The 26,328-nt window shown below is 39.5% G+C and overlaps 1 protein-coding gene across 1 annotated transcript; it reads left to right on the top strand.

Moving 5' to 3' along the window:
* The first annotated feature begins 721 nt into the window (after positions 1-721).
* Clxn (calaxin) lies at positions 722-16,970 on the top strand. The gene is made up of 6 exons (XM_052158490.1): positions 722-870; positions 6,673-6,831; positions 7,965-8,069; positions 12,817-12,968; positions 13,328-13,432; positions 15,643-16,970. The coding sequence occupies exons 1-6, from the start codon at positions 813-815 to the stop codon at positions 15,700-15,702; spliced, it is 639 nt and encodes a 212-aa protein (XP_052014450.1). The 5' UTR covers positions 722-812; the 3' UTR covers positions 15,703-16,970.
* The last annotated feature ends 9,358 nt before the right edge of the window (positions 16,971-26,328 follow it).

Raw genomic sequence — 26,328 nt, 5'->3', positions numbered from 1 at the left:
GGAACTTAAAATCTGACACTGACCTTTTGCAAATTTGACTGAAAACTCCCACTCCAAAGAGGAGAGAGAGGGGGCGGGGGAGAGAGGGAGGGAGGGAGGGAGGGAGGGAGGGAGGAAGGAGGGAGAGAAGGAGGAGGAGGAGGAAGAGTGAAAGTGAGAGAGATCACCTCTCTCAGTAATAGTTCAAACCTTAATTGTTGAGACTCCCTTCTGACAATTGCTTGAATCTATTTCCCTCCAGCACCCCCCACCCCACCCCCGCAGATCTCCTTGAAAACCCAAAATCGCTCTTGGACTCCTCACACAAAACATCTATCTAATTTCACCCTACTCTTCTGATTATCATGCAGTCCTGAGGTGTTGTGAACCGAAATGATGGTGTGACAAGTGAAAATAAAAATTTTCAACACGGCAAACAATACAGTCTGCAAAGTGTCAGGCTGAAAGCTGCAACTGGGACTAAATGAAGGCACAGTGCCTGTGCTGGGCAGCCAGGACTGGCAGGCCTTACTGAGCTGACCAGAGGGCCTCCCAGATAGGAGCCAATTGGTGTTCCCCACCGAGCCGTTGCCATGGTTGCTCTGTGTACAGAGGCCGCTTTCACCTCTAGCGTGCAGTCTCTGCCTCGGGGAGCCAATTGGTAGGCCGCTGAGGCGTTGCCATGGCTACACTGTCTGTTAGGGTCGCAAACGCGCAAATGCGCAGAGCCAAGCTGGCTGCACCAGGCTGCCTCAGCCTGGGGCTCCGGATCCGGAGCTTCCTGGCACTATGCTCCAGATGATACTCTAAGATCTAGTATTATTAACATCATCATGAACCGAAAGAAGCTGCAGAAGTTGACGGACACCTTAACCAAAAGTGGCAAGCACTGTAAGTAAGAACTGAATGTGAGAGGAATCATGACTTCTGGGCGAGATCTCTTTCTTCCCAGTCCCTATTTCCTGCTTTCACCAGTAATGACCCCTCCACCCTACCCCTCAAGAGAATCTGGAAGAGAACTCCTTTCTGGAGTTCCAGCTCCTTGGGAGGCATCCTATCCTAGAACCTTCAGAACGCAACAAGTTCCACAAGATCTCGGGCATCTACCGTGTGTGCAGCCTGAGCTCCCTCACACACACTGACTAAATTCAAAGACCCTCTTTATTTGCATTTATGAAATATGAAGCAGTATGATTGTGTCTGGGAGCCGTCTGGTTTCAGCTTTAGACAGGTTGAAAAGGATGCCCTAGGAAAACACCAGAAGCAAGAAAGTAGCAGAGCCTTAACCTACTTTTTGGCTCTTTCTAGAAAGAGGAAAAAAAGCTATGAGGGTGAGCTCTGGAAGTTTGATAAGAGATTCTTAAAGACAGCAGTCACAGTCACGCACTCCTGGACACCTTTAAGAAAGAGACTCGAAGTGTCACAGACACTGTCTTATGCAGAGGCATGCTAACAAAAAGTGCATGGCTCAGCAAATCTAAGATTTGTTCCCAGTTTCAGATGCTCAATTTTCAATTTCTAGTCAGGTCCAAACCACACACCAGAGCATTGTACTGAGATGGAAAGACAGCTGTTCTTGAGCTGAGAAGCAGTGTGTGGATCATTGAGATGAAGTGTTGTTTGATGTGTGAATTTAGAAGCTGAGTGATGGTTGAAGAGCTACTGGTCATAATAAAAATGGAGAGGTCACATCTTCAAACCATCTTTGTTGTATGAAGGTGTGGAAGTGAACTTCTAATGTAGCTCTAAAGGTTTCTGGCCTAGCACCTTTATATCATTAGTATCTGATACAGTGTGTGAGAATTCATGTCATGGGGGTAGTGCCCTGACTGAAAGCTATGATATATTGTTACACTGTGAGCATCTTAAAATTCTCAGACAATGGAAGTCTGTCATTTAAGGTGTTTATTAATTTAATATGAAATTGTGTTCTTTTGTTGTTTTCCTGAAATACTTTCGTCTCTGGGAGAATATCTGTTACTTCTAAAATGAGCAAAAACATTTCTGATGAATACTCACAACACATTAATAACTGGCACACACAATGTTTACTTGATTGAGTCTGCTTCATAAGTTCACAATTCTTCACTAACAAACAGTGACAACAATTCAAAAATAGTGAGATGAGAGTGCTTTCCCTATTTCCAAGAGCCATATCCTATCTAACACAAAATTCACTGTCAGGCTTGGGAAACTTCCTGTTGAGTTATTGGTTAGGGGAATGTAAGAGATTCCCAAGACAATATGGGCTACAGCTGTTGCCTTTGTCTTCCAGAACATGAAAGTGAGACCCTATTGCTGAAGATATCATATTCTTAAGAGACAGGATTCATAGAAATAGAGCTGGAGCTGGCCTGGAGACCTCCCTGAGGCCTAGTTCTTATATCCTAAAGTGTTGTGCATGCTGCCAAGGGAGAGAAGCAATCAGTAGTGCTACCCCATAAAAAGCCTATGAGCCAGAAAAATGATGGGACTGGTACACGATCCACAATGATGGCACTTTTATCTTGTGAGTAACCACAGCTGTGTAATTGGACTTAGAAGGAGAGGCCTCATGTCTGGTACTATAATCCTAGCCAACTACCCATGGCTGGAAGGATCATGAACCATAGAGGAGAACCTACAATTGCTATTTTCCTAAACCAGTATAATTTCTAACTGTATTCTAAATAATTTTTCTACAAATAAGTAGTTCTCACTCTGCATCAAGTAAGTCTCTTTTTTCAACAGATAGAGACTATTTCAAAGATCTACAATCTGTCATGACGCAAAGAATAAGGCATCTTGAGGTACCTAAGCCCAACTAACACATATGCAACACAACCCTTAGTTCTAAGACTCAGAGAAAAATCAAAGAAGAGGGAGAAGAAAGCTTTTAAAAGCCAGAAGCATTTGTAGACATGACCAGGAAAATGCAGCCATAAAATCTCAACAATATAATTTTGTGAACAAGATCAGCATAATGACAACATTGGTTGACTTGTTAGTATGTACCGAAGAAATGTGTACCACACCTAGTTAAAGTGCTGTAATACTCAACAGCTGTGTGTGCCTGTGTGTGGGTGTGGGTGTGGGTGGCTGTGTGTGGGTGTGGGTGTGTGTGGCTGTGTGTGGCTGTGTGTGGCTGTGTGTGGGTGTGTGTGTGCACGCGCAAGCACACACAATAAATAAAGGTCATGAAGGGGTTCGAGATCATGAGATGAGGTGGAGTTAATGGAGAGGAGGGAGAGACAACAGTGATGTAGATACAGTGTTCACATATGAAGTAGCCAAAAGGTTTTAAATTCAGTGAGAGACTTTCTTATAGATGACTTTCAATCACAGTCATAAATTAAGCTAATGTCACTTAAGGGACATTTCTGTTAAGATTGAAATGCAGTGTTGCTGTTCCTTCCTCGGAAACTAAAAGTTTTTAACTTTTAGAGCTTTCCTTGATCATGCATGTGCATTTTTATATTATTAGATTTAATATTTTAACTATTTTATGTTGGTTCTTGGCATTAAGTTCAGAAGCTTTCTCTTAACCATGATGATGGGGTGGAGTTCAAAATGCCTGCTATTAGATATATTAAACAACATGTATTCATTGTTTTTCCCTGCACATGTATGCCTACTGTATTTAAGTAAGAAATGAGGCATGTACTTACGGGTCAGGATAATTACAAAGAATAAATTAAAATCGTTACAGCAATGTACCTTAATAAAGGTCAGGTTTTTTTTTATTGCATCTATCATTCTTGCACCACAATAAGTGAAGTGAAGCTTCACACAGGAGGGGACTCTGTACATCACAGGGTCATGTCACTATCTTAATCATCAATCTCCAGAATTTTCATTTTCCCCAAGCAAACCCTGTAACAACCAAGCACTATCACCCCCTTTCTACTGCCGCAACCTGTGGAATCCACCAGACTGTGCTACTAAGTTGAGAAAAGTAAGTGCATCATGTAAATGGGGCCATATTTTCTCCTCTTGTTAACACCCACTTTGGTCAATAGACATGCTTCTTTAGTTTACTGTATTTCAAAATGTGTTAGAAAATAGATATTGGTTAAGGAAAACAGGATTTATTACTGCTTGGACAAGTTGGGTGAGAGTGTCTAGCTTTCCTCCCTGCATGCCTGTGGGCAGCTTCTAGTTTCTAGAAAGCCTAGAGACAGAGAGAGAGAGAGAGAGAGAGAGAGAGAGAGAGAGAGAGAGAGAGAGAGAGAGAAGCATATCTACAAGACAGGTCTTTTCTTGGGGAGAAAGGGAACCTAAGCCCAGTTATTCTGTTCTTCCTGTCTCTATTTTCCCTGTTCTCTGTTGCAGAGATATACTTTTATTCAGTTCCAGGAAAGAAAAAGAAAGTCATCTTAGGTTTTGTTCTATGCTTGGGCCTGAGAGTTCTTTGTCCCTAGCTAGGTCCATGTCTGTAGAAGGTTCATCTTTGTGCTAGGTCCCTCTGTCTTCACAATAGGTTTATCTCTGTGGTGTGTTCCATCTCTGTGCTGAGTTCCATCTCTGTGCTGAGTCCCATCTCTGTTCTAGGTCCATCTTTGTGCTATGTCCATCTATCTATGTGTTAGGTCCATCTATCTCTATATTAAGTCCATTCTCTGTGCTCGATATATCTGTCTGTGCTAAGTCCAACACTGTACTAAGTCCATCAGTTCATCAATCCACATCTGTGATCTCTCTCTCTCTCTCTCTCTCTCTCTCTCTCTCTCTCTCTCTCTCTCGCTGTGCTAGGTTCATCTCTGTACCAGGTTCATCTCTATGCTAGGACCATCTCTCTCTGTAATAAGTCCATTTCTGTACTAGGTCCACCAGTGTGCTAGGTCCATCTCTGTTTGATCTATCTTTGTGTTAAATGTAATGCATAAGAGTATTATTATTCAGTTTGTGTGTGTGTGTGTGTGTGTGTGTGTATGTGTGTGTGTGTATGTGTGTGTGTGTGTGTGTGTGTGTGTGTGTGTGTGTTTTGAAAGACAGCTTCTGGCTTTGACTCCTGAATGCCTGTCATTTTGCAAGTGAAAAGCAGGTTTGATAGTGAAGAGACAGGCAGTAGTTCCTTTTCATTATTTTCCCAATGCTGTGGCATCAACATGAGGTCATGGCTACACTTTCCTTTTGTTTTTCTACTTGATACATCTTGTAACAGCCCTTAGAAGCTAGGATTCGACTGCTTGGCTATATCACATTTTGTTTAACTACTCATCCACCGCAGAATACTTAGTTTGCTCCTGATGACTCTTCTGAAGGAGGTTGCTGTGAACACCGGTATCTAGGCATATGACTGAGTCCTTTCTCTCAGTTCACTAATGCTTCTCTAATGCTGTGCTGAAGTAGATCACTGGGTCATATTGATAGGGACTGACATGCTGCTTTCCATTATAACAGTTCATTTAGAAGTCTTAACCATTTTCTACTATTTATTTTTTATTTTTTCCTTTTCCAAAGTTTTAAGTTTTTCTCTTAAAATATGATTCTTAAAACCAGGAAACTACCCTTAGTCTGCTGTGGCATGTAGGATAAAGTGCAATGTCTCTATTTTCTCTTACACACAGGCTTTGTCCTTATGTATAAAAGCATATGTTCATAAAATTTCTCCATCTTCCACTCATATTTCACATTTAAATTCACTTATATTCTTTTTGGTAAACTGTATTTTAAAATGTTTTATTTGCTGTTGCTGATGATGGTGTTTGCAGTGCTTGTGCTGTATAAATGTGTGTGTGTGTGTGTGCATGTGTGTGTGTGTGTGTGTGTGTGTTTGTATGTGTGTGTGTGTGTGTGTGTTTGTATGTGTGTATGTGTGTGTGTGTGTGTGTGTGTGTGTGTGTGTGTGTGTGTGTGTGTGTGTGTGTGGTGTGTGCAAGCGGTATATCAAACTCAGGTCACCTGGCCTCCTTGGCAAGGAAAGTACTTTTATTTTTTATTTTTAACCATCTGAACTATGTTGCTAGCCTTCACATATGTTCTTAATGCCAATAAGTAAGCATTCTCATACTCTCTCATTCCCTCTCTGTCATATTCTCTCTCTGTATCTTTCAGGTCTCTCTCTACTTCCTCTTTCTCTTTCATATTAGTGGGTGTATGTTTTAAGTAACTAAAAATTCCTTTTACAAAAGTAAGTTTCATTAGTTTCTTGTTAATGGTCATGCAACTTGTAGGAAAAAATGCTGGTTCATAGAACATGCTTAAAATTTCTGTGTTAGAAAATAACTCTGATTTCAACACTCTGCCCTTTAAATTCAGTGAAATGAAAGCCATTACACAGATATTTGGTAGCCTAAATTTCCAGGAAAACTCTTGTTTGTAGCTGTCATAAACACCTCCATAAAATGCTGGCTTCTGCTGACAATCTGAAACAATTCTATTGTGATTATCCCTCTGCCTGCACTGGCAGTGGGATCATTTGGATCACAAGGCTGATAGCTTTCTTTTTCTTCATCTTAAAAGCAATGCGCCCACATCTATTTAGCATTTCGTTTCAGCAAGAAGAACTCAATTTGTTAGTGATATGGAGATGTTGGCATCATCTTCCTTTAATTCTAAAGCTATGACTCAGAATATAGGAGTCATAAAAATGGCAACCAACTATTAGATGTCCTTGATTTTTGAACATATAAACTCAATAATGAATTATGTTAGTAGGAATTTAAATTGTAAAGTGCACTTTTGTTATATGTCCATTTTGATCTTTTTCAGTTAATAAATTTGAAGTGAAATGTCTTATAACACTTTTCTATAATTTGGTGGGAGACGTAGCAGAGAGGCCAGGAGTAGTCACTGGACTAGATCGTAATGTATTTCGGAACATCTTGCATGTGACATTTGGTATGACAGATGACATGATTATGGACAGAGGTAAGATAACGTATGAGTCAAACTGCCTTACCCAACTTTAATTTATAAAGGTTTAAGGTTGAACTTACTTATGGGAGGAGTCATTCCCAACTTAATTTGAATATATATTAATCTTCCAAAATATCTGGAGAAGAAAGTGGTCTCTTCTTCCTTTTGTTGTTTAGAAAAAGACCAAGGTTGTATTGGGTAGCTAAGCTCATATAGTCATACAAAAGCCCCATAGTGTTCCACTTCTATTTCAGTTTCCTTATATGCTTGCAAGTAGTTCATGACCAGGTAAGGCACACCTGTACCATGTAACAGCATCATTTGTCTTGAGGATAAAAGCATTATTGCTTTATTTAATAAGCTTAAATATCTAATGACTAGCATCTTTATTATTATTATTATTATCATCATCATTATTATTATTCCCTCACCCATATTTTACATATTAAGAGCATTCCCACAACATATGATAAAAAATATATAATTAAAAGACTTAATTTAGTTTAAATTTTTACATTAAAGTTTAAATGTAATTAAAAGGTTATGTATATCAGTTTCTTTTATTTTCTTTTTTTATTGGATATTTTCTTTATTTACATTTCAAATATTATCCCATTTCCTGGTTTCTCCTCCAAAAACCCCTATCCAATGCCCCCTCCCCCTGCTCACCAACTCACCTACTCCCGCTTCCCTGTCCTGGCATTCCCCTATACTGGGGCATTAAGCCTTCTCAGGACCAAGGCCCTCTCCTCCTTTTGATGTCCAACAAGGTCATCCTATGCTACATATGCACCTAGAGCCGTGGATCCCTCCATGTGTACTCTTTGGTTTGTGGTTTAGTCCCTGAGAGCTCTGGGGACACTGCTTAGTTCATATTGCTGTTCCTTCAATGGGGCTGCAAGCTCCTTCAGCTCCTTCAGTCCTTTCTCTAGCTTCTCCATTGGAGACCTTGTGTTCAGTCCAGTGGTTGGCTGAGAGCATCCACCTCTGTATTTGTCAGGTATTGGCAGAGCCTCTCAGGAAACAGCAATAAGGAGAGCATGGGTCCTTAGGTCTTGAACTATGTGTGAAAAGCAGAGTGATGTGAGACTTGATATATTACAGAGTTTTAAAATCCAACACAAATTACTTGGTGTCTTTTTTAGTATTTCGAGGCTTCGATAAAGACAATGATGGCTGTATAAGTGTATCAGAGTGGATTCATGGATTATCACTGTTTCTTCGAGGGACTTTAGATGAAAAAATGAAATGTAAGCCTGCAGATGACCTATGAGTTCATACATTATGATACATATACCCAAAGCTTTTAAATGACTGTTTTGCAAACCACCAATAAAGTGGTTTTGTTTGTTTGTTTGCTTGCTTGTTTGTTTGTTTGGTTAGTTGGTTGGTGAATCTTTTCTATGGGGCAAATTTAAGTTAATAAAGGATGGGAGTGTATTAACTAAAAGAGAAACCAAACCGTTGAAGGAGTGCATGGCAGGAAAAGAAGCACCAGGAACTGTGACCTTACACCCTAATGATGGGCTACTGAATAGCTCACAGCATCTGACCGCAAACATTAAACCAGAAAACATATTCTAAACTTTCTGTTTCTCAAATAATTCTCAATTAATGGTGTTATACTTCAGTTAGTAAAATTAATGAATAAATATACAATTGCTTTTTCATGTTTCCAGTCAGTAATGCTTAGGTTAGTGCTTGTAGGTATATCTTTTCAAAAGAAATATGTAGAGAGGGACAGAAATATTTCCCTAGTGTACACTAACATTCCCATGAAAGTCAACCAGTATCAAGATTATAGCCTGATAATACAGGAATAAGATAAGCCTTTGCACTAAATATTTTGTCAGAGAAAATGCTACCTTAGTGATGATCACACAAATATATACATACATATATGTTACATGTAGTTTTTGCTACCCTGCCTAAGCTCTAGGAACAGGCAGTGCTACCAGTCCTTGCCCAGAGAACACTGGTTCCTTGGATGAAGGAACGCAGTCACTCATAGTTGCTCAATTTCAACTTGCCTTCTTGGTGCTTCCGATCTACTTCGGCTACATGCCCTTCGCAGTACTCCCAGATCAGCATCCTAAGTCTGCACTCAACTTCATTTGATCATCCTCCTTCAGTCCTAGCTCAACAACCCCAAACTCCTGCCTGTAAAAGCAGCCTATGACCACTCTGCCAGAGATCTCACATTGCTAGTTGATTTTTCTCTATCTGAAGCATGGCAAAGCTCCCTTTTCCATATCTCCTAGATGGCCCATGGGACCCAGAAGTCCTGCCTATTCGGCCTAACTATTGGCGAGCAGAATCTTTATTGATAGTTCAAGAAACAATTGGAGAACAGGACCTTAGCAAAAGCCAGTCTCACATTTTATGTCTAATAAAATAAAATACAAAATAAAATAAAATAAAATAAAATACTCTTTTCCCAGACATAAACTGCATGAAGCCATAACAACCATGTAAATTACAAAATATAATATACAATTAACATCCAGTCCATCATATTTGTCAGCTTGTACTCTACCCTCATTCCTAACTTAAAGAATGATTCTATCCCTGCACTATGTTTAGGTTTTAGCCTGTAATATTATCTGAACACATGTCTTCCACTTTATGACCTCTCTCAATGTTAAACAACTTGAGTTTGATGATGAGACAATAACTAGTCTTCAACCCCATCAGTAATCTCAGAATGACTTAAATATTACCTAGGTATATAGAAAGCACAAAACACAGTTTCTTTAAACTTAAACAATTGTAGAGACAGCTGACTACCTGGACAACCCCCTCATTGCTTATAATACCAAGCATTTGTCTTCAGCCTTTTGACCCAGGATCATCTGACAGACCTTAGCAAAGCAGGATTATGAAGGACTGTTTATCCTGTTTTGGCAGAGCTATCAGTTGACAATTCTTCATAATGTAGCCTTTTCCCAGAAATTATTTTCTCTGTAGATGAAATGGGCAATTTCTGCCCTGTGGCTACCTTGCTATGATTAGAAAGCTCTTTTGGAAGTAAAGGTGCTCAATTTGTTCTGTGAGCCAAGTAGGGGGTACTGTCAGGAGCAAACATGTCTATAATCAAATGATCTAATAATGTTGAAATGATTAAATGTCATATTCTGTGGACTTCTGGGATTTTTTTGAAAGCTATCTCTCTATATAAGATATATCTGAACTTTTAAACCTTGACTACTCTTAGCTATATCTAATTGAGTAATTTTGAAAACAAGATATTGTAATTAAATCAGAATCTAACATAACCATGAGTTTGCTATCTGGCCTTAAACTTGTGTTGCCTAATCATCTAAAACCAGCTTGTAATATCCATTATTGGAAGGACTGGGTCTACGCTTTGTACTCTTAAATGAATGGCATAGGCACAATGCCTATCTAAGAGGAACTCTATTAATCTCAAATTTCAATATAAGAAATAATCAATATAAGGAATTCACACTAATGAAAACCATTTATGGTTTATCAATATAAATCCTGTACCAATATAAGAAATTATAACTTCAATTTTAAAGATCAATTATAAAGATTTCTACCAATTAAGATTATGGCTACACAATGTTTGTTCAAGGATAAAATTTAGTAATCCATCCCATCTTTTTCTTTCCTGTTGAAAATTATGACCATTTCCAAATTTTCCCTTAAAACGACAACTTATCTATAATTTGTAAAATCGCCATTTCTAGACTCCCAAACCCAGGGAATTGGGATGATGACTCTCCATAACTTCTTCCTGCTTAATAGGGGCAATGAAAAAAATTAAAGGGGTGGGAATAGTAGGAAAATTAGAAACTTAAGAAAGATACTAGCTTTAGCATCTGTTATCCAGTCTCTGCATATTTAGAAGTTTCAGAACTTGACTGAAGTTCTGTCTGGATCCATTAGAAGGGTTAGATGAGGCAAGATGATTGATCTGGAATCAGCAGTTATCTCTGAAGCTCTTTTGGGCATCAATCAGAAGCAGGTGGCCAAGCAGGTCAATTCAGCATCTCTGAGGATGAATTTTGCCAAAGCTGTACATTCTGCAATATATGAATCTTACAATCAAAGTTTTATCACTACTAAGATTGTAGATTGTGCAGTGTGCACAGATCAGTTAAGGCTGAAATTCTGCTCCTTGTTTGAGCAGGTAAAAGACAGCTGTCTTTTTTATTAGTTAATTTTATCAATAACCAATTATAATAAGTCTTCATCCATACCATGTTAAGGATGGCACAGAAGAATCTTTTTCTCAGTCAGGTATTAAAAGGAGAATGAGAGATTATGATGTAAAATTGAAAAGAATCTTTACATGTCCTGTTTGATTTTCGTGATTTTTTTCTAGTTCTTCAGGGGGCCTCCCCCTGTCATATCTGATCCACATCGCTCTGAAAGAAGTCCAGAGCCTATTCTCCTTTCCTGTCAACACAAATATAAAGACATTCTTCCCAAATCACAACTCAAGTAACCAGAAATCATTAAATGTTTAGCTTGATCTCTCTCCCAGAGGAATTTTAATATGACTACCAAACTCATAAACCACAATCAGTTTGGTAAATAAAACAATTCAAAGCAAACAAAGCAATCTAAACAATTATTATTCACTGATGAAATAGTGCTTCTGCAGTCTCCTGCCCTAACCCTTCATGAGATTAAGGCCTAAATTACCTAATATCTTTGTCTTCTTACTGTATGAGCCTATTTTAAGGTCTCACATTATATAATTCTCAAGACCTAAATTTCTACTGTTTTAAATAGGCTAGGTGATCCAACCCCTGCATTTGATCTAATTTTTTTAAGTTCGAACACTACAATATTTTATTCTCTATGTTCACTTACAGTATAAATCTGTTTCCAGGCTCTATTTTGTCCTAACAGGCAAAGACGTCCCTGAAATCCCATGAGTGGACCATGGTCAGTGATCCCAAGCAATTGTCCTGGCAAGACATTTTGAACTCTTCTTTAAGTCAACTTTCTTCATGCATTCTCCATAACTTCTGTCTTGTGGAGCTTAATATTTGCTGCCTCTACCAACTGGCTCTGCCTCTCATCTTAAGCTCTTTTATCAGCTCTGGATTGCAGGAAAAAATCCTCACATGGCTCAAACAAAATCTGATTTTCTTCTATCCTTAAAAACAATTAAATCAAATTTTAAAAATCTATTCTTTAATTACCTGCTTATATGAATCAGGCAGTTTTTACCATTGTATGTCTCAGAGCAGCCATACTGTCTCTTTGCACAGCAGAGGATCCCAGTATTTCTGAGCTGAGACTCTCCCTGTGTTCCTTTGTTCCAGTTTTATGTGCATGGGAGCCTTGTGACTCGCTTTGATCCACTTGCTAAGAAACCAGTTCTCCCCTCTTCCTAGACTTGAATCACTGTGTATACATAATCCATCTGATAAGTCCTAAAGTAATAGTGGATTCTCAACTTCCATGTTGCGTGCTATCTATTGTTCCCTAAGCTCTAGGAATGAGCCATGCTACCAGCCTCCAACCAGAGAATATTAGATCCTTGGATGAAAAACACAGACACACACAGTTGCTTAATTTCAACTTTACTTTTTGGCTCAACTGCTGGGTGCTTTCAATCTACCTCAGGTAGTGTGCCCTGAACAGTACTCCCAGTTCAGCACCCTAAATCTGTACTCAACTTTAATTGCTCAGCCTCCTTAAATCCCAGTTCAACATCCCCAGCCTCCAACATGTAGAAGCGTCCTGTGGCCACTCTGCCCAAGATCTCACAATATCTTCCTCTGAGGCATGACAAAATTCCTTTCCTCTCTCTCTCTCTTTCTGTCCTAGTTGGCCTGTGGGGACCCAGAAGTCCTGTGTATTCTACCCAGCCATTAGCCACTAGCATCTTTATTGATGGATCAAGAATCAATTGGGGAGCAGGACCTTAGCATCAGAACTACCCTTACACACCATGCGCACACACATGTGCACACAATCACGCACACACACACACACATATATTTTTTTCTTTAGATTGCTTTGAAGTGTTTGATCTGAATGGTGATGGCTTCATTTCAAAGGAGGAGATGTTTCACATGCTGAAGAACAGCCTTCTCAAGCAGCCCTCCGAGGAGGACCCTGATGAAGGCATTAAAGATTTGGTCGAAATTACACTTAAGAAAATGGTAAGTATGTATAATTTAGAGGTTTAATAGTGAAACTTATAAGGTATCCACAGGATAGAAGCAATAATTGAGTTACAGTGATTGTCAGTATTCTGTTTAGCTAAATAAGATTTATTTGCTTGTTAATAAAATATTTTCTTTGGGCTAGAGGTGTGGCTCAGTGACAAAACACTTGCCTACCGAGTCAGAGGCTCTCAATTCCATGCTAATAACACCCGCCCCACACACACACTATAAAAGTTATTTTCAATTTTACATCATAATCTCTCATTCTCCTTTTAATACCCGACTGAGAAAAAGAGTGTGCATTTGCAGCAAGAAGGCCATGTTCTGACTGACCCAGGCTGTGTACCTCACAGGACCATGACCATGATGGGAAGCTGTCTTTTGCAGACTATGAAAAGGCCGTGAGAGAAGAGACTCTCCTGCTGGAAGCCTTTGGGCCATGCCTGCCTGATCCAAAGGTAACAATATTCCTTTTGTTGAACCAAAACCTAATTTGGAACCACTAACCTAGGACATCTCAGCTTTCTGTATGGAGGCCAGAAAAATATGAGCATAGAAAGGCCCCAACTGAAGAAGGGACAGCTTCTCTTAGGGGACTGTACACCCTACTGCTCACTTGTTTTCATTTATGCATTAATCCACACTGGAAAGACTTAATGAGGATCAATGTGCCAGAATCCCAGAAAAAGGACTCAGGGGCTGCACTGGGGGGCAAAAAACAACATGAAAACCCAGTTACACAACATTGTGATATGTATATAATTATAATGATATTTCATGATTTGCATGGTGCTTGCACTATGCCAGGCAGTGATTCAAGAATGAAACCTCATAACACCCAATTTATAAATGAGAAATCCAACAGAAGATTTTCACATTTTATGAAAGCTATCTTAGCTAATTAATGGAGTGCCAGAGGAGATAAGCTGGTGTCATTGTCCATAGAGACTGTGTAGAATGTGGTGCTCATCTCATGAGTGTGAATTTCCTGAGGTCAGGAAAGAAATTTATTTTTCTCAGTCTTTGCACTATTTATACATTGAGTTCACAGAATAGATGCCTAGAAAAACATGGATACATGAATGGAGATGTAGATGAACGGATGGAGGGATAAAGGGATGATCTCAAAAGTTCCTGGTAGACAGTTCTGAGTCTGTCCCTCTCCCCTGTTCAGGAACTGCTTAGCCATTCTTTTGTACCTTTCCAACATTCTTAAATGATTCTCTATCTACTAAAGCCTCCCTGTCAGAATTCTAGAGGGCTTTAAAAGATTTCCCTGTAAAACAAACAAACAAACAAACAAACAAACAAGGAGGTGGAGTCATAGCTCAGCAGTTCAGACCATATGCTTCCTTGTTGATTACTCTAGTTGGGATCCCAGTACCCACATCAGTCTCTCACTCTGTCTTAAGGGAAACTTGATGCCTCTGAAATTTACTGACACCCACACTCATGTGTATATACCCCACACAGAAACACATACACATAATTTAAAAAAATAAAAAGCAAATGGAAAGGACAGGATAAAAGGAAGGTAGAGAGGGAGGATATATATATTCACATGAGTTTCATAGTCACTTCTTCTTGTACAGATACATGTCTTGAGAAAAAGGTCTAATTTAAGACCAATACTATCATGTGTTACTCACATCTTCTAGAATCATGTTGGTAAGATTACCCTCTTTCTCTCCAAATCCAGTTAATGAATCTCATGAATGTCCTTGGGTCTTTGGATGTGCCCAAGTTCCTAGAAGTCCAGAACTTAACATTGGTCCCCACTGAAGCCTCATACCCAGACTGTACCCCATGTTCCTGGCCTCCACTAGGTTGAGACCACTGACAAAAACAATTTGAGAGTCAAAAACACAAGAAAAAGTTACCAGTACTCATTGCATTAGTCAGAGCAGAGGTTCTCAATATGTGGGTTCAACCCACTGGGGGTCAAATGATTCTTTCCCAGGAATCACCTAAGACAATCATAAAACACAGATATTTACATTATGGTTCATAACAATAGAAAAGTACAGTTATGACATAGCAAAAAAATTAAGTTTATGCTTGGGGGTTACCATAACACAGGGGACTATATTATTAAAGAGTCCCAGCATTAGCAATATTGAGTGAGGACCACTCTAGAGAAACAGGAAAAAAACTGATAGAAAAGAAGTATGTGTGTATTTGATATTTTTGGTAGTGGACTACTGTATATGGTTTAGCTACTCTAATAGTGGCTGTTCCATAATGGGAAGTCCAGGAACCCAGTACTTGTTTAGTTCACAATCCTATATATCATCCGGTCGTTAGTATTCCTTGGGTTCCCAAAGAAGTAGACTCCCATCCCAGTGAAGGAAGCTACTTGCTAGGGAGAGTGAGGGCAAGCAAGTAAAAAACAAAAGCATCCTTCTTCCATGTATTTTATGTAGGGTGCTTCCAGAAAGAGTGACCTAGATTTCAGGTAGTTTTTTTCCACCTCAAATGATCCAATCAAGAAAAATTACTCAGTAGCATGGATTTTGGCTAATTCCAGATATAATCAAGTTAATAACTAAGAACAGCCACCGCACTCACCTTCTTTGTGACCCTGTCTCTCCATTCAGAAGACACAATGTTTTGTTTTGTTCCTCCTCCTCTTTAAGTCTATATTAAGTTTAGCACCTTTATCTTACAGAGCCAGATGGAATTTGAAGCCCAAGTTTTCAAAGATCCACATGAATTTAATGATATGTGATCCCTAAATGTATTGCTGTCAATGCAAAAGGAGCCACCTTAAGTTCATCTGTTCCTCTTAGCTCAGAAGATGCCACGGTGAGATTCACTTCACTTGTATGTATTTCAGTTCAGGATGTCCTCAGAGATGCTGGCTTTGACAAGAGAGGTTGACATTGTTAAAGATATTTCACAACATGAACTCTGTTAAGACACATACCTGTCATGAATCTTCAGATTAATCAAAGTGATTAACAAATTATATAGTCATCACTTATGAATACAATCTATATGTTGGAAAGAGCTTGATTATACATTGAAATTTTGTTGAAGCTACAGTTTCCTTCATAGCAATAAGTGATGAAGATAGTAACAACAACAAAAAAAAAATAAGAATATGCCAGGTACTGGGGACTACACAGCAAGATGAAGGACACATGGGGACTATTTTATATGCTTTCTTCTGTTATGTGAGACTTTGCTTCAACAGCTCATAAACATTGGAGGGAAAGATGTGTCATACACACTTTCATAGCCACCATAGCAGTTAGCCTTCTGCATATAACTGGCCCTCAATTAATATTTCAGATTAGATTTAAAGACAGAAAACTGCCACGTGATTACCCTCTATCCATGATATAAGTCTTCCCCATTTCATGAATTAATTTAGTTAATCTCTGGAGGCATGTCTGCCCTGTGCATTGCAGTCAGAAGCCAAGGCCGATTATGCTCTGGCTTCTAGTGTCATGCCTCTCTCTTTGCTATCATGGTTTCACCATTACCATATGTAATATAATGATATGGCTCCACACCGTCTGATGTCCAGTATATAACCTATTATCGGGAATCATATCACATGGTATAATAACGGAGTTGGCCAATTATGTCAATCCAAAAACTCCACCGGGTGCTGTGGGCATCATTTGGCAATGAAAGGGTACCCTCCCCCACCTGAGGTCTCTGTGAGCTCTCTATTACATTGTTGTAGTCACAGGAGAGCAATTGAGAGGATGAACTATGCGGTACCTTCACCTGATGTGTACATGCTCTAGAGAACACATGAAAAAGCAAACCCACTTCCTTGTTATATATGCATTATTAAGTTTATGCAAAGTTTATATTGTATACAACAATTGGCTGCTACTAATATCTGGAACAAGCAATTCTATAAAATAAACTGACTTATATAAGGCACTTTTAAGAGTAGTTTCTCTATGACAGTTATAAATAATAAAACACAGTATTTATATTTCTAGCTTCATTGGGAAATGTCAACGAAAACAGTGTGTAAGTAAGTTGTACCCATTGTTTTTATGTGTATATGACTAAATAATTATTACTTAAAAGTTAAGTAACATATCTGTCAACTTAAAAGTCAAGTAGCATATATCTGTCTGGCTTGGATATAGTCTGCCGTCACAGAAAGTTTCAAGTGCACTGACTATATCTTTTGTTGAATAACTGAAACTTAGTACATGTTGACTAACATACCCTCCTTTCTGCTTAATGGTGGTCATAACCACATACCAGCCTACTTTCTGCAGCTCTAAGATTCTCAGCTTTAAATTCAGATAGAAGAGTGAGATGTTGTAGTACTTGCTATCTTCTGTGTGAGGTATTTTATGCTTTCATAATGCCCAGCTTATCAACAGTATCACAACTTATATAAAATCCCATTTTAAATTCTAAATGATATCCCCCAGTAAATGTATGTAAAATATATAAATGTAGATTATGATCACATTGTCTTTTTCTATTTTTTTAATGGCAGACAGGTTATTTCTGCTGGCTTGTTTACCTATATCATGTGAATGCTATGAAATGAATGCAATTGGTGTCCCTCTGTGTGATAGATTTAATTTCATTTGGTACCTCTGCTTCCACTTTGTTCCACTCTTTCCCATGATGGCTGTCCTAATGTACATTTCCACTAATGCTATAAGGATTTTTTTCCCATAAACTACCAGAATTTGTTACTTTTGTATGTCTTTTTAACACTAGTCACTAAAATTCAGGAAATGACATCATATTGTGATTTGGACCTGTATTTCCTTAATATGTAGAAACATTAAACACTTTCTTCTTTTTCCTCTTGACTTTATTTCATTATCTTTTGTTACTTACATTACGTCCCACTCACCTTTTTCTAAAGTGTTGATCATTTGTATATATTTACAAAACACAAAGTTGAGCCATTTTCCCAGTTTGCATCACATTTTCTGGTGTAAATGTGGTTCATTGAAAAACATTCAGAATCTTAAGAAACTAAAAGACTAAAATACTAGAATGTTGGTTAATATTTTGGTGAGTCCTTTCAGAGGCATGTTTATGCTTGCTTCACATGTGCAGGTTTGCATGTGATTGCAATGAAACTGCATCACTTCCAGATGCTGCCTTGTGAACACTTTAGTTGGCCAGTGTTTGTCCATAGCCTGACTTGTCTCACCTTCTATGTGTCAGTGCCACTGTCAGCATCAGACCACTGACCATTGTGTACACTAAATTAATTAAATTTATTCTAGTGTTTGCAATTAAAATAACTAATGTTGAACACCCTGGAGGCCTATCTCTCATGCCTCATCATTGACTCTATTGGAATCGGTTTGAAAATTAAATTGTTGTGAGGTTATGTGTGGTCTGGAAGTTCTCACAAAGCTGCTCCTGGTCTATGAGAATACCAGTTGCATCACTGGTAAGAGCAGTATCTCCAGAACCATGGATGATTAGTACCATTTGTTTTATCACTATAATTGTTCTCTGAATGTCCTAGTTTGCTTTCTATTGCTATGATAAAGACTATGACCAAAATCAACTTGAAAAAGAAGGGGCTTATTTCATATTACACTTTCAGGCAACTCTCCATCACTGAAGGGACTCAGAGCAAGAAATCAAGGAGGGCAGGAATCTAGAGGCAAGAAGAGAAGCAGAAGCCACGGAAGAATGCTGATTACTGGCTTGCTCCTAATGGGTTGTTCAGCCAGCTTTCTTCTGTCAGCCTGAGCCACCTCCCAGGGGTAGTACTGCCGTCAGTGGGCTCGGCCCTCCCACATAGTTATTAATTAAAACATGTTCCACAGACTTGCCTGTATGCTCATCTTATGGAAGCATTTTCCTAAACCCAGTTTCCTCCACCCACTTAACACTAGTTTGTGTCAAGTAGACCAAACCTAAACAGCATACTACATCTAAATTTTTATATTGTGTTATATAAGAATATCCCTTCTTGTATAACATTATTTAAATCCTAAAAATGTGAATAAAAAACTATAAAGTCAATGCACATTCAGGTGATGCTGGCACACAACTCATAGTGCACATATGCCTTGTCCACTAGCTTCCCAATATGCACAGGAGCACAGCCTCTTTGCTCACATCACAATAAAAATAAGACCTTTTCTTCGGTTACTATGTCAAAGAGTTTGGGTTCTCTTAATTTTGTTGCTGTGGCAACTCCAGTGATTTCAAGAGATGTATCCTCACTTGATTCCAGGCATGTTTAAGCACACAGAGTTCTTTGTAGGACCATCTTTCTCCCTTCTAGCCTACCCTGAGCCATTATCCTTGCTGCTCAGCTTGGCTTGATTTAGTACCAAAGTGTATACAGCATGCAGGGTAGTCCCATGCCTGCCCTAGGGTGACTGAGCTGGGAGAATGAAAAGTCCTTACAACAGGTCAGGATGCAGTATCATTCTTTTCATGGACTCCTTGCAGCTTTTGTTTTCACTTTTCTGCTCTGTTCAGTAGAACTAGCAGACACTACCCTGGGCCACTGAAGAATGAATACACGCTACCTCATAAGCAGTACTGAGACTCTGCTGGAAAAGTACTTTTAGGTACCTACAGGATTTGAAAACTACCACGGAAAACTGGTAGCCTTGTATTCATCCTCACACATATCTCTGTGTACAAGACAGTACTTGTGGGAAATGAGGGCTGGAATTGCTCATACCATGAAGTCATCCAACATGCATTAGGTTACCACTTTGTATGATACAGTGAGGGTAGAAGTGGCTTAAATCAGTGGTATGGCCTCTCATCTTTTGTGTAAAGGATCATATCATATGAGGCATTGACTGTGTCATTTCCTGCTGTGGGTTCATGATGACAATCCCTGTCCTCCAACACATACAGGTATATCAATTTAAACCAAATGTTGATAAGAGAGACTAAAATCAAATATGATATTAGAATACTCAAGACACTAAAACTGAATACAAGAGGGGGCTCTAAGTTTCATGGCTGAGCTCTTAGTGGATCCTCACAAATCACCATTCTTCCAGAGCTAATTACTGGTTCTCACCAACTTTGACTGAAAGAATCTTGAGAATGGAACTACAGGGGGGGGGTGAGGAAAGAAGAAAAGAAGGAGTAAACAGAAGGGGAAAAGAGGAAAAGAGCCAGAGATATGACCTACCAGTGTATTATTTACAGTTTGAAAATCTGAGGCTTATGGTATCATGAAGCCTTCCCAACTACAGTAAGGCAGGCAGAAAGATTTTTCCAGCCTGAGTTATCACTAAATTATTAAGGCAATTGCATATGGAGCACACTTCGGGAAGCATGCTCATCTCGTGAGAAATACGAAAGCCATCACATTGAAATGATTTAGTCAGTGACATTACACTTGGATAGCAGTTGATCATTTATAACTTCTTGTGGATCTCTTGCCTCCTAGCTAGCTTGTCAAGAAAATATCCTTCCCCTAAGACATACACACTCTCTTGTTTACTTTTATTTTCCTCCTATCTGGCCCTATTATCTGGCCCTCACAGATCACTGGAGTGGGGGCTTGTTAGCTTAATAAGTATTTGAAGAAACTGAGTAAAATACGATCTAATTTCCCCTTAAAGTAAGATGCAGCTTCCTATCTTCTGTCTACAAGTTTAGGGATCCTGAGGCATCTGTAGCTAGGAGCTGCATAATATGGAGTCTTGGAGTCTGGACTTATGACTGATCTGCAAAACTAAAAGCAGAGAATACAGAAGTCCTGCTGGGAGTGAGGACCTTCAGGGAGGGAATGCAGGACAGAGTACAATACTCAAACGACTGGAATCATCTTTTTTAGTAAATGCCCATAAATATGCCAAAGCCAGAGATGGACTAGAATCGGTTCACAGCCTCAACTGTGCTTCCAAAATGATGCAATGAGCATGTACTTCACATTATTGCATCAGTTTCCTACAGGTAAGTGTCAGCATTATTGCTAGTTTTCATCCAAAGAATGAAGAAACTGGGCTCAACATAAACTGGAAGTTTGATATTTGTTCATGGCTGGAAATGAACATATCTTCCAGAAGAATCTTCAAATGTGCCCTTGAGGCCGTGGTGTGCTGCTGCATTGAAATGCACATGGAGTGGGAATCACCTCCTCCTGTCATCACCTCCTCCTGTCTGAGCATGCCTCGGGAAGTCCTATGAGTAACCGGAACATAAAGCTAGACCTTACCAAGCTTCCAGATGTTATAAGCTCTGTACAGAAGTCACTAGGCTGACACCTCTTTGGTGACCAGGCCAGACAGTTAAGGTGGGCTATTGCTGGACTGTGGAAAGAATAGAGAAGTTGGACTCTTTATTGAAAGACAAGGAATATGCCTTTATGCCCCATCATTGGGCAGCAGAGGACAACTACCTGGAGAGGAAAATGCTAAAAATAAGAAGCCACTGAACCAGCTTGCAAACACAAGAAACCGAGGTAGGGTTACTACATTGCCACAAAGAATCCAAAGGTACTAGTATTCAATACAGATTTAAAAACCCAAATCAAGTTTTATTGTATCACTGAACTCAGTAGAAAAGCCCTACCCTAGCATGGAGGAAGTCTTGAGCTTAATTCTCATTGCCAAAAAAAAAAAAAAAAAACAAAAAAAAAAAACAAAAAAAAACCAAAAAAAAACCCAAAAATTATTCAATGTGCTTTTACACTTTACACTGGCCTCAAAGAGTATATTACATAGGAATAAATACAATGTTTGACTTGTGTGAAAGCATATGAACCTAAAACCCCACAGAGTAAACAAGACCTTGCCTAACAAAGATCGAAATCTTGTCTGAATTTCCATAGGATATGTACTCTCTTCTGCCACAGCAACTAAAGATAATTTCAAATGTAAAAGGCATATGTAAAAAGATTTCTTCCTTCCTTTGAAGAATGGCATGCAGGAAATTACCATGGTGGTTATCTTGTAAAAGGAGGGAAAAGAAAGATATAGCAGAAAAGGAGAAGGCAAATGATGGGGTAGGGTAGAAAAGCAAAATCCATGATTTTCTTCTATGACATTTCTTCTAAAGATCAGTGTGAGAGAGAGGAGCAAGAAAGCTAAAGCCGCTGCTTTCTGTTCCTTTTGTGGGTACACAATCAGAAAGCATCAGGTGGCTGGGAAGACAAGCTGGCCTCTAGGCTGTTAGCAGGGCACAGGAGGTGGAATGGAGCAGCAGGATGTGAAGCAGGCCAGGGCCTGTACCAAGTCCCAGGTATGTGCTGAGAGGCAGGCACTGGCCCGCAGCAGGTGCAGCAAGCCAGTGCCCAGCGGCCTCAGGAAAGGAAAACCTGCAGGTGCAGTCAGGACATGCCCAGAGCCTCCCCAGCTATTTTCTGAATAGCTGTCCTATCCTCATTGTCTGTCTGCAAGATTATGGTTTGCAGTGGGAGGAGATGCAAGAGAGGGAGTGGTTTGGTGGAGTCTCTGGTTCTGGAGGCTTTGATGACACACAGGCTGCTTCAGAAGTTCAGGGCATCTCAGGGGGTAGAACAGCCTTAGAGTCCTGACAAGTTGAACTGGCTGAAACCATGTGGATGGAGATGTCCCCTGCTATCTCTTATGCAATGCACCCCCATCATGAACCTGTGTCTGTGAGACACAGGACAGAATACCATCTTTTTCTAATCCAGATGCTACCTGCTGCCTTCGACACTGAAGATTCTTGTCTTGCAACCATAACTCAGTGCCTATAATGCTGAGAAAGTCCTGTGATTTCCTGAACATTATATCCAATGAAGAACTATATTTAGCTGCAGAAATAGTGTGCTCAGCATTTTATTAAGCAACCCCTCAGTCCTTCTCATAACTTGTAATCAAAAGAATCTGCTGAAAGGCACACAGGGCAGCCCACATGACTCTGCTGCTTCTGGGAAGAATGTAAGAGTATGGTATACTGGGAAATAAACATCTTCATACTGGGAAAGATAAGAATAATGCTGTTAAGATCTGATCTCATGGTAGTGAAGAGGGGGGAGGGGAAAGGGGAGAGGAGGAGGAGGAGGAAGAGGAGGAGGAGGAGGAGGAGAAGGAGGGGAGAGAGAGAGAGAGAGAGAGAGAGAGAGAGAGAGAGAGAGAGAGAGAGAGAGAGAGTGTGTGTTCTGGTTACAAGAAACCAAAGATGGAAGAATTGTCCTAGGCTGGAGTTGGACTAGGTATAGGACACCAGCTAGAGTTGCTTCCTATGCTGGGAGCTTGAAATTTGGCCATCCTTTGAACTCATTTCTCATTACGAGATCTAAACAAGACCTCCACAGTATCATTCTAGGAGCTGAGTTTCTCCTCCAACACCACCTGATCAACTTCATCCTAACCTACAGCCTTGATGCATGGGTCAGCACCCAGGTGAGATCATAGCACTAAAGTGCCTTGTGCACCTAACACCTTGCTTTATACAGCTGCAGTATTGGGTATGGATTGGGGGCTATCAACAAAATATAGTCATGGTAAGGAAATTTTAAGTGATACTTTTAAAAACATTTTAGAAATGTGCCTACTATATACAGGACATTCAGTAAACACTAGCTTCAATGATTATTATATACAGATATTTCTTATGTAAAGATCTGTGTGCTTTGGCACATTTTATTGTTTTGGCATGTCTTCCTATTCAGCATCACTTTACCAAGAATGGCTATGATTTCAGCAACTAGCTTGATCCTCTCCTAAAACTCTCCAATAGCAGAGGGCCACCAGGTGCTGGCCCACCTTCAGCTCCTGAACAGAACCGGATTCCTTCCTCCATGAATCAGCCCCCTCCTTGGGCATGCCTAGAGGAAGCCAAGACAGGTGGAGTTTTGCCTTCCTGAGTAGGTGATTAAGACATTCCTTATTAGATGTTGCACAAATATCTTCAACACAAAAGTACTCAACCCAGAACATAATGGTCCATTGTCAGAGGATTCGCCTCCATGTCAAATCAATATTCTCACAATTGTGTTTTTATGAAAATCATGTCCCAGGCACACACAGGTTGTTGTGAAAAAAATCTTTTCTTCACCTGATACTAGGCACATAACTAAAAAGCTGTGTGCTTTTGAGCATAAGTTGTGGATGCCTCACTCATCTCCTCTTTTCCCACCTTTCCTCAATCTGTCTATGTTTGTGATGTGTGTGATATGCACATATCCATGCATGTACAGATACAGCAACCTCACCCTTACATTTAGTGAAGCTGTCTCCTCTGAGAATTCTGGGTTCTATTTTCATCTGTTGCGACAACTGCTTTCATGTCTTGCAGAAGAAGATAGATGCTTTATTTGCATAGTCTTTTTATCATCTTGCTGGACTTCCTCAACACCTCATAACAGGGAATGTGCAAGTTGACCCTATATGGGGGCTAGATAATATGAACTAGAGAACCAAGTGGCAGATAAGTGTCTAGGTTATGACTACATCCTACATGGGCCCCCTACAACCATTTATGAATGCAGCAGGGGAGCTGATGTATATTGACTATAGAGATCCAAGGTGGGAAAGTGCAAACTATGTCTCTTAGGCCACAGCTTCTTAAATTTAGTGTCACACCATGTATGGTGTTGTGTAAATGAAGAGGGGGATACTAAAAATTTAGAAACAGTGAAAATTCATTAGTTAACTTATACCTGCAGTGTATCCAGGACTATCAGAAAGGGCTCAACCTTGTACCACACAGCTCTAGTGCAACCTTTGCTGCTACTCTTTCTTCCCCAGTATGCTTAATATCCTCAAATTGTACAATAACCCTGAACATTTCTATTTCATCTTCATTTAGAGACTATAAGGTATTAGGGATTGTAATACTTTTCACTACATACACCAACATCACTGTTCTTACAGAAGTGCGTGGTTTAATTATGGCAAATACACTAAATCTTTTTCACATCATTCCTCTGTGTATAGGTAACAAGTTTGGATATCTCTGGAATGTATTGTGAGACGACATTCCATTTTAAAACTTGTATTTGCATCGTTAATTTGAATTTCATAAAAATATCAAATGAATTTGAAGTTGGGATTAAGACAATTTTCAACAATTTCTGAAATAGTGCTAAATATGTTTCTGCCATCTTTTATACTATGTATGTTGGTATGCATGCATGCATGCAAAGATGTATTCTTGGCATTGATAATTATAAAAATCAAAACACTGATCAATTCCAAAAACAGTGAAGTTATTCAGCCACCATTCCTTATGCAAAAACAGGTAAGCTCTTCCATCTCAGTAGTAAATACATTTGTTTTTATTGTTTATAAAGGACAAAACTATATGTGTGCCAACAAGCTATTTTAAAAATAAATTTATGATTTATCAGTACATAATTGATTCCATGAGTTTTATAACATTTATAAAATTTAATTTCTAAGTATTTTTCAGATTAAAAGGGTTGTGAAGAAAGTAAAGCCTGTGCTAGGCCACACAATCTCTCTGAAGCCATACTAAGATGGTTCCTGCAAACATTTATGGAAGGGGAGCTGTTGTAGAACCACAACTAATCCCTATAGACCACATAGACACAGAGTTATGCTTTTGTGGATATAATCACCAGAAATGAATGTGAGCAGGAGAGAGGCAAGTGTGAGAAAGATCATTCAACACTGAGAGAAGATGCCGCTATGAATCTGCCCTGCTTAGGGATTGCCAGACCCACAGTAAAGAGAACAATGAGTTTTCCTTGAGAAAAGGACACTTGTGATGGCTGGAAAGAGGCAGGGGCTTCTAGATCACAGCAGTGTCCATGTGTTCTGTCTCTGTGACACAGAGCTAAGCTCCATTCGCTAAAAGGGGAGTGAATAGAACAGTTGTTTGGGGCTTCACATCCTCTCAGATGCTTCTCAACCAACAAGTGGCTAGCAGAGCAAAATTACAGTTTAGGAATAACAACATAATTTTATGTTTTGGGTGACTACAACATGAAGAGCTGTATAAAGGGTCACAGAATGAGGAAAGTTTAAAACTGTTTGATTCAACCAAATGTATCCATCAGGTGGACAGAAGTCCTGAAATGTCCCTTACATGCATGCATTCCTAATTGTGGAATTCTGCATAGAAACCTTGGGAACTACAACAGGGAGTACTCAAGACTTGCACTAATCCCCTCAACAAGTCACTACATCAGCAAGCATTTGCCTCCAGCCTACAGAACAGAACAACCCTCTCTTGCTCAGTAATTTCTGCCTTGCTGTGTAACTAAGGCTGTCATTTAGTGCATCAGGAAAGTTTTCCTTCTAATACACATTGCCTTTTGTTTATTCTGCCTCCATCTTTCTCTTCTTACCCCACTCTACCCCAATTACATGACTCTAGCCACTGGGACAGAGTCCCCTTCCCAAGGGCTTGTTAGGTGAAAGGGCATTTGAATATGGAAGGATATAGTTCTGCCTCTTCCCCTTCATGGTGGAAATGCTTGCCA

This window comes from Apodemus sylvaticus, chromosome 15 (genome assembly GCF_947179515.1).
Source record: "Apodemus sylvaticus chromosome 15, mApoSyl1.1, whole genome shotgun sequence".
Taxonomy (NCBI): Eukaryota; Metazoa; Chordata; class Mammalia; order Rodentia; family Muridae; genus Apodemus; species Apodemus sylvaticus.
Note: the sequence above shows the minus strand (reverse complement) of the source record. Positions and strands in the feature narration are given on the sequence as shown.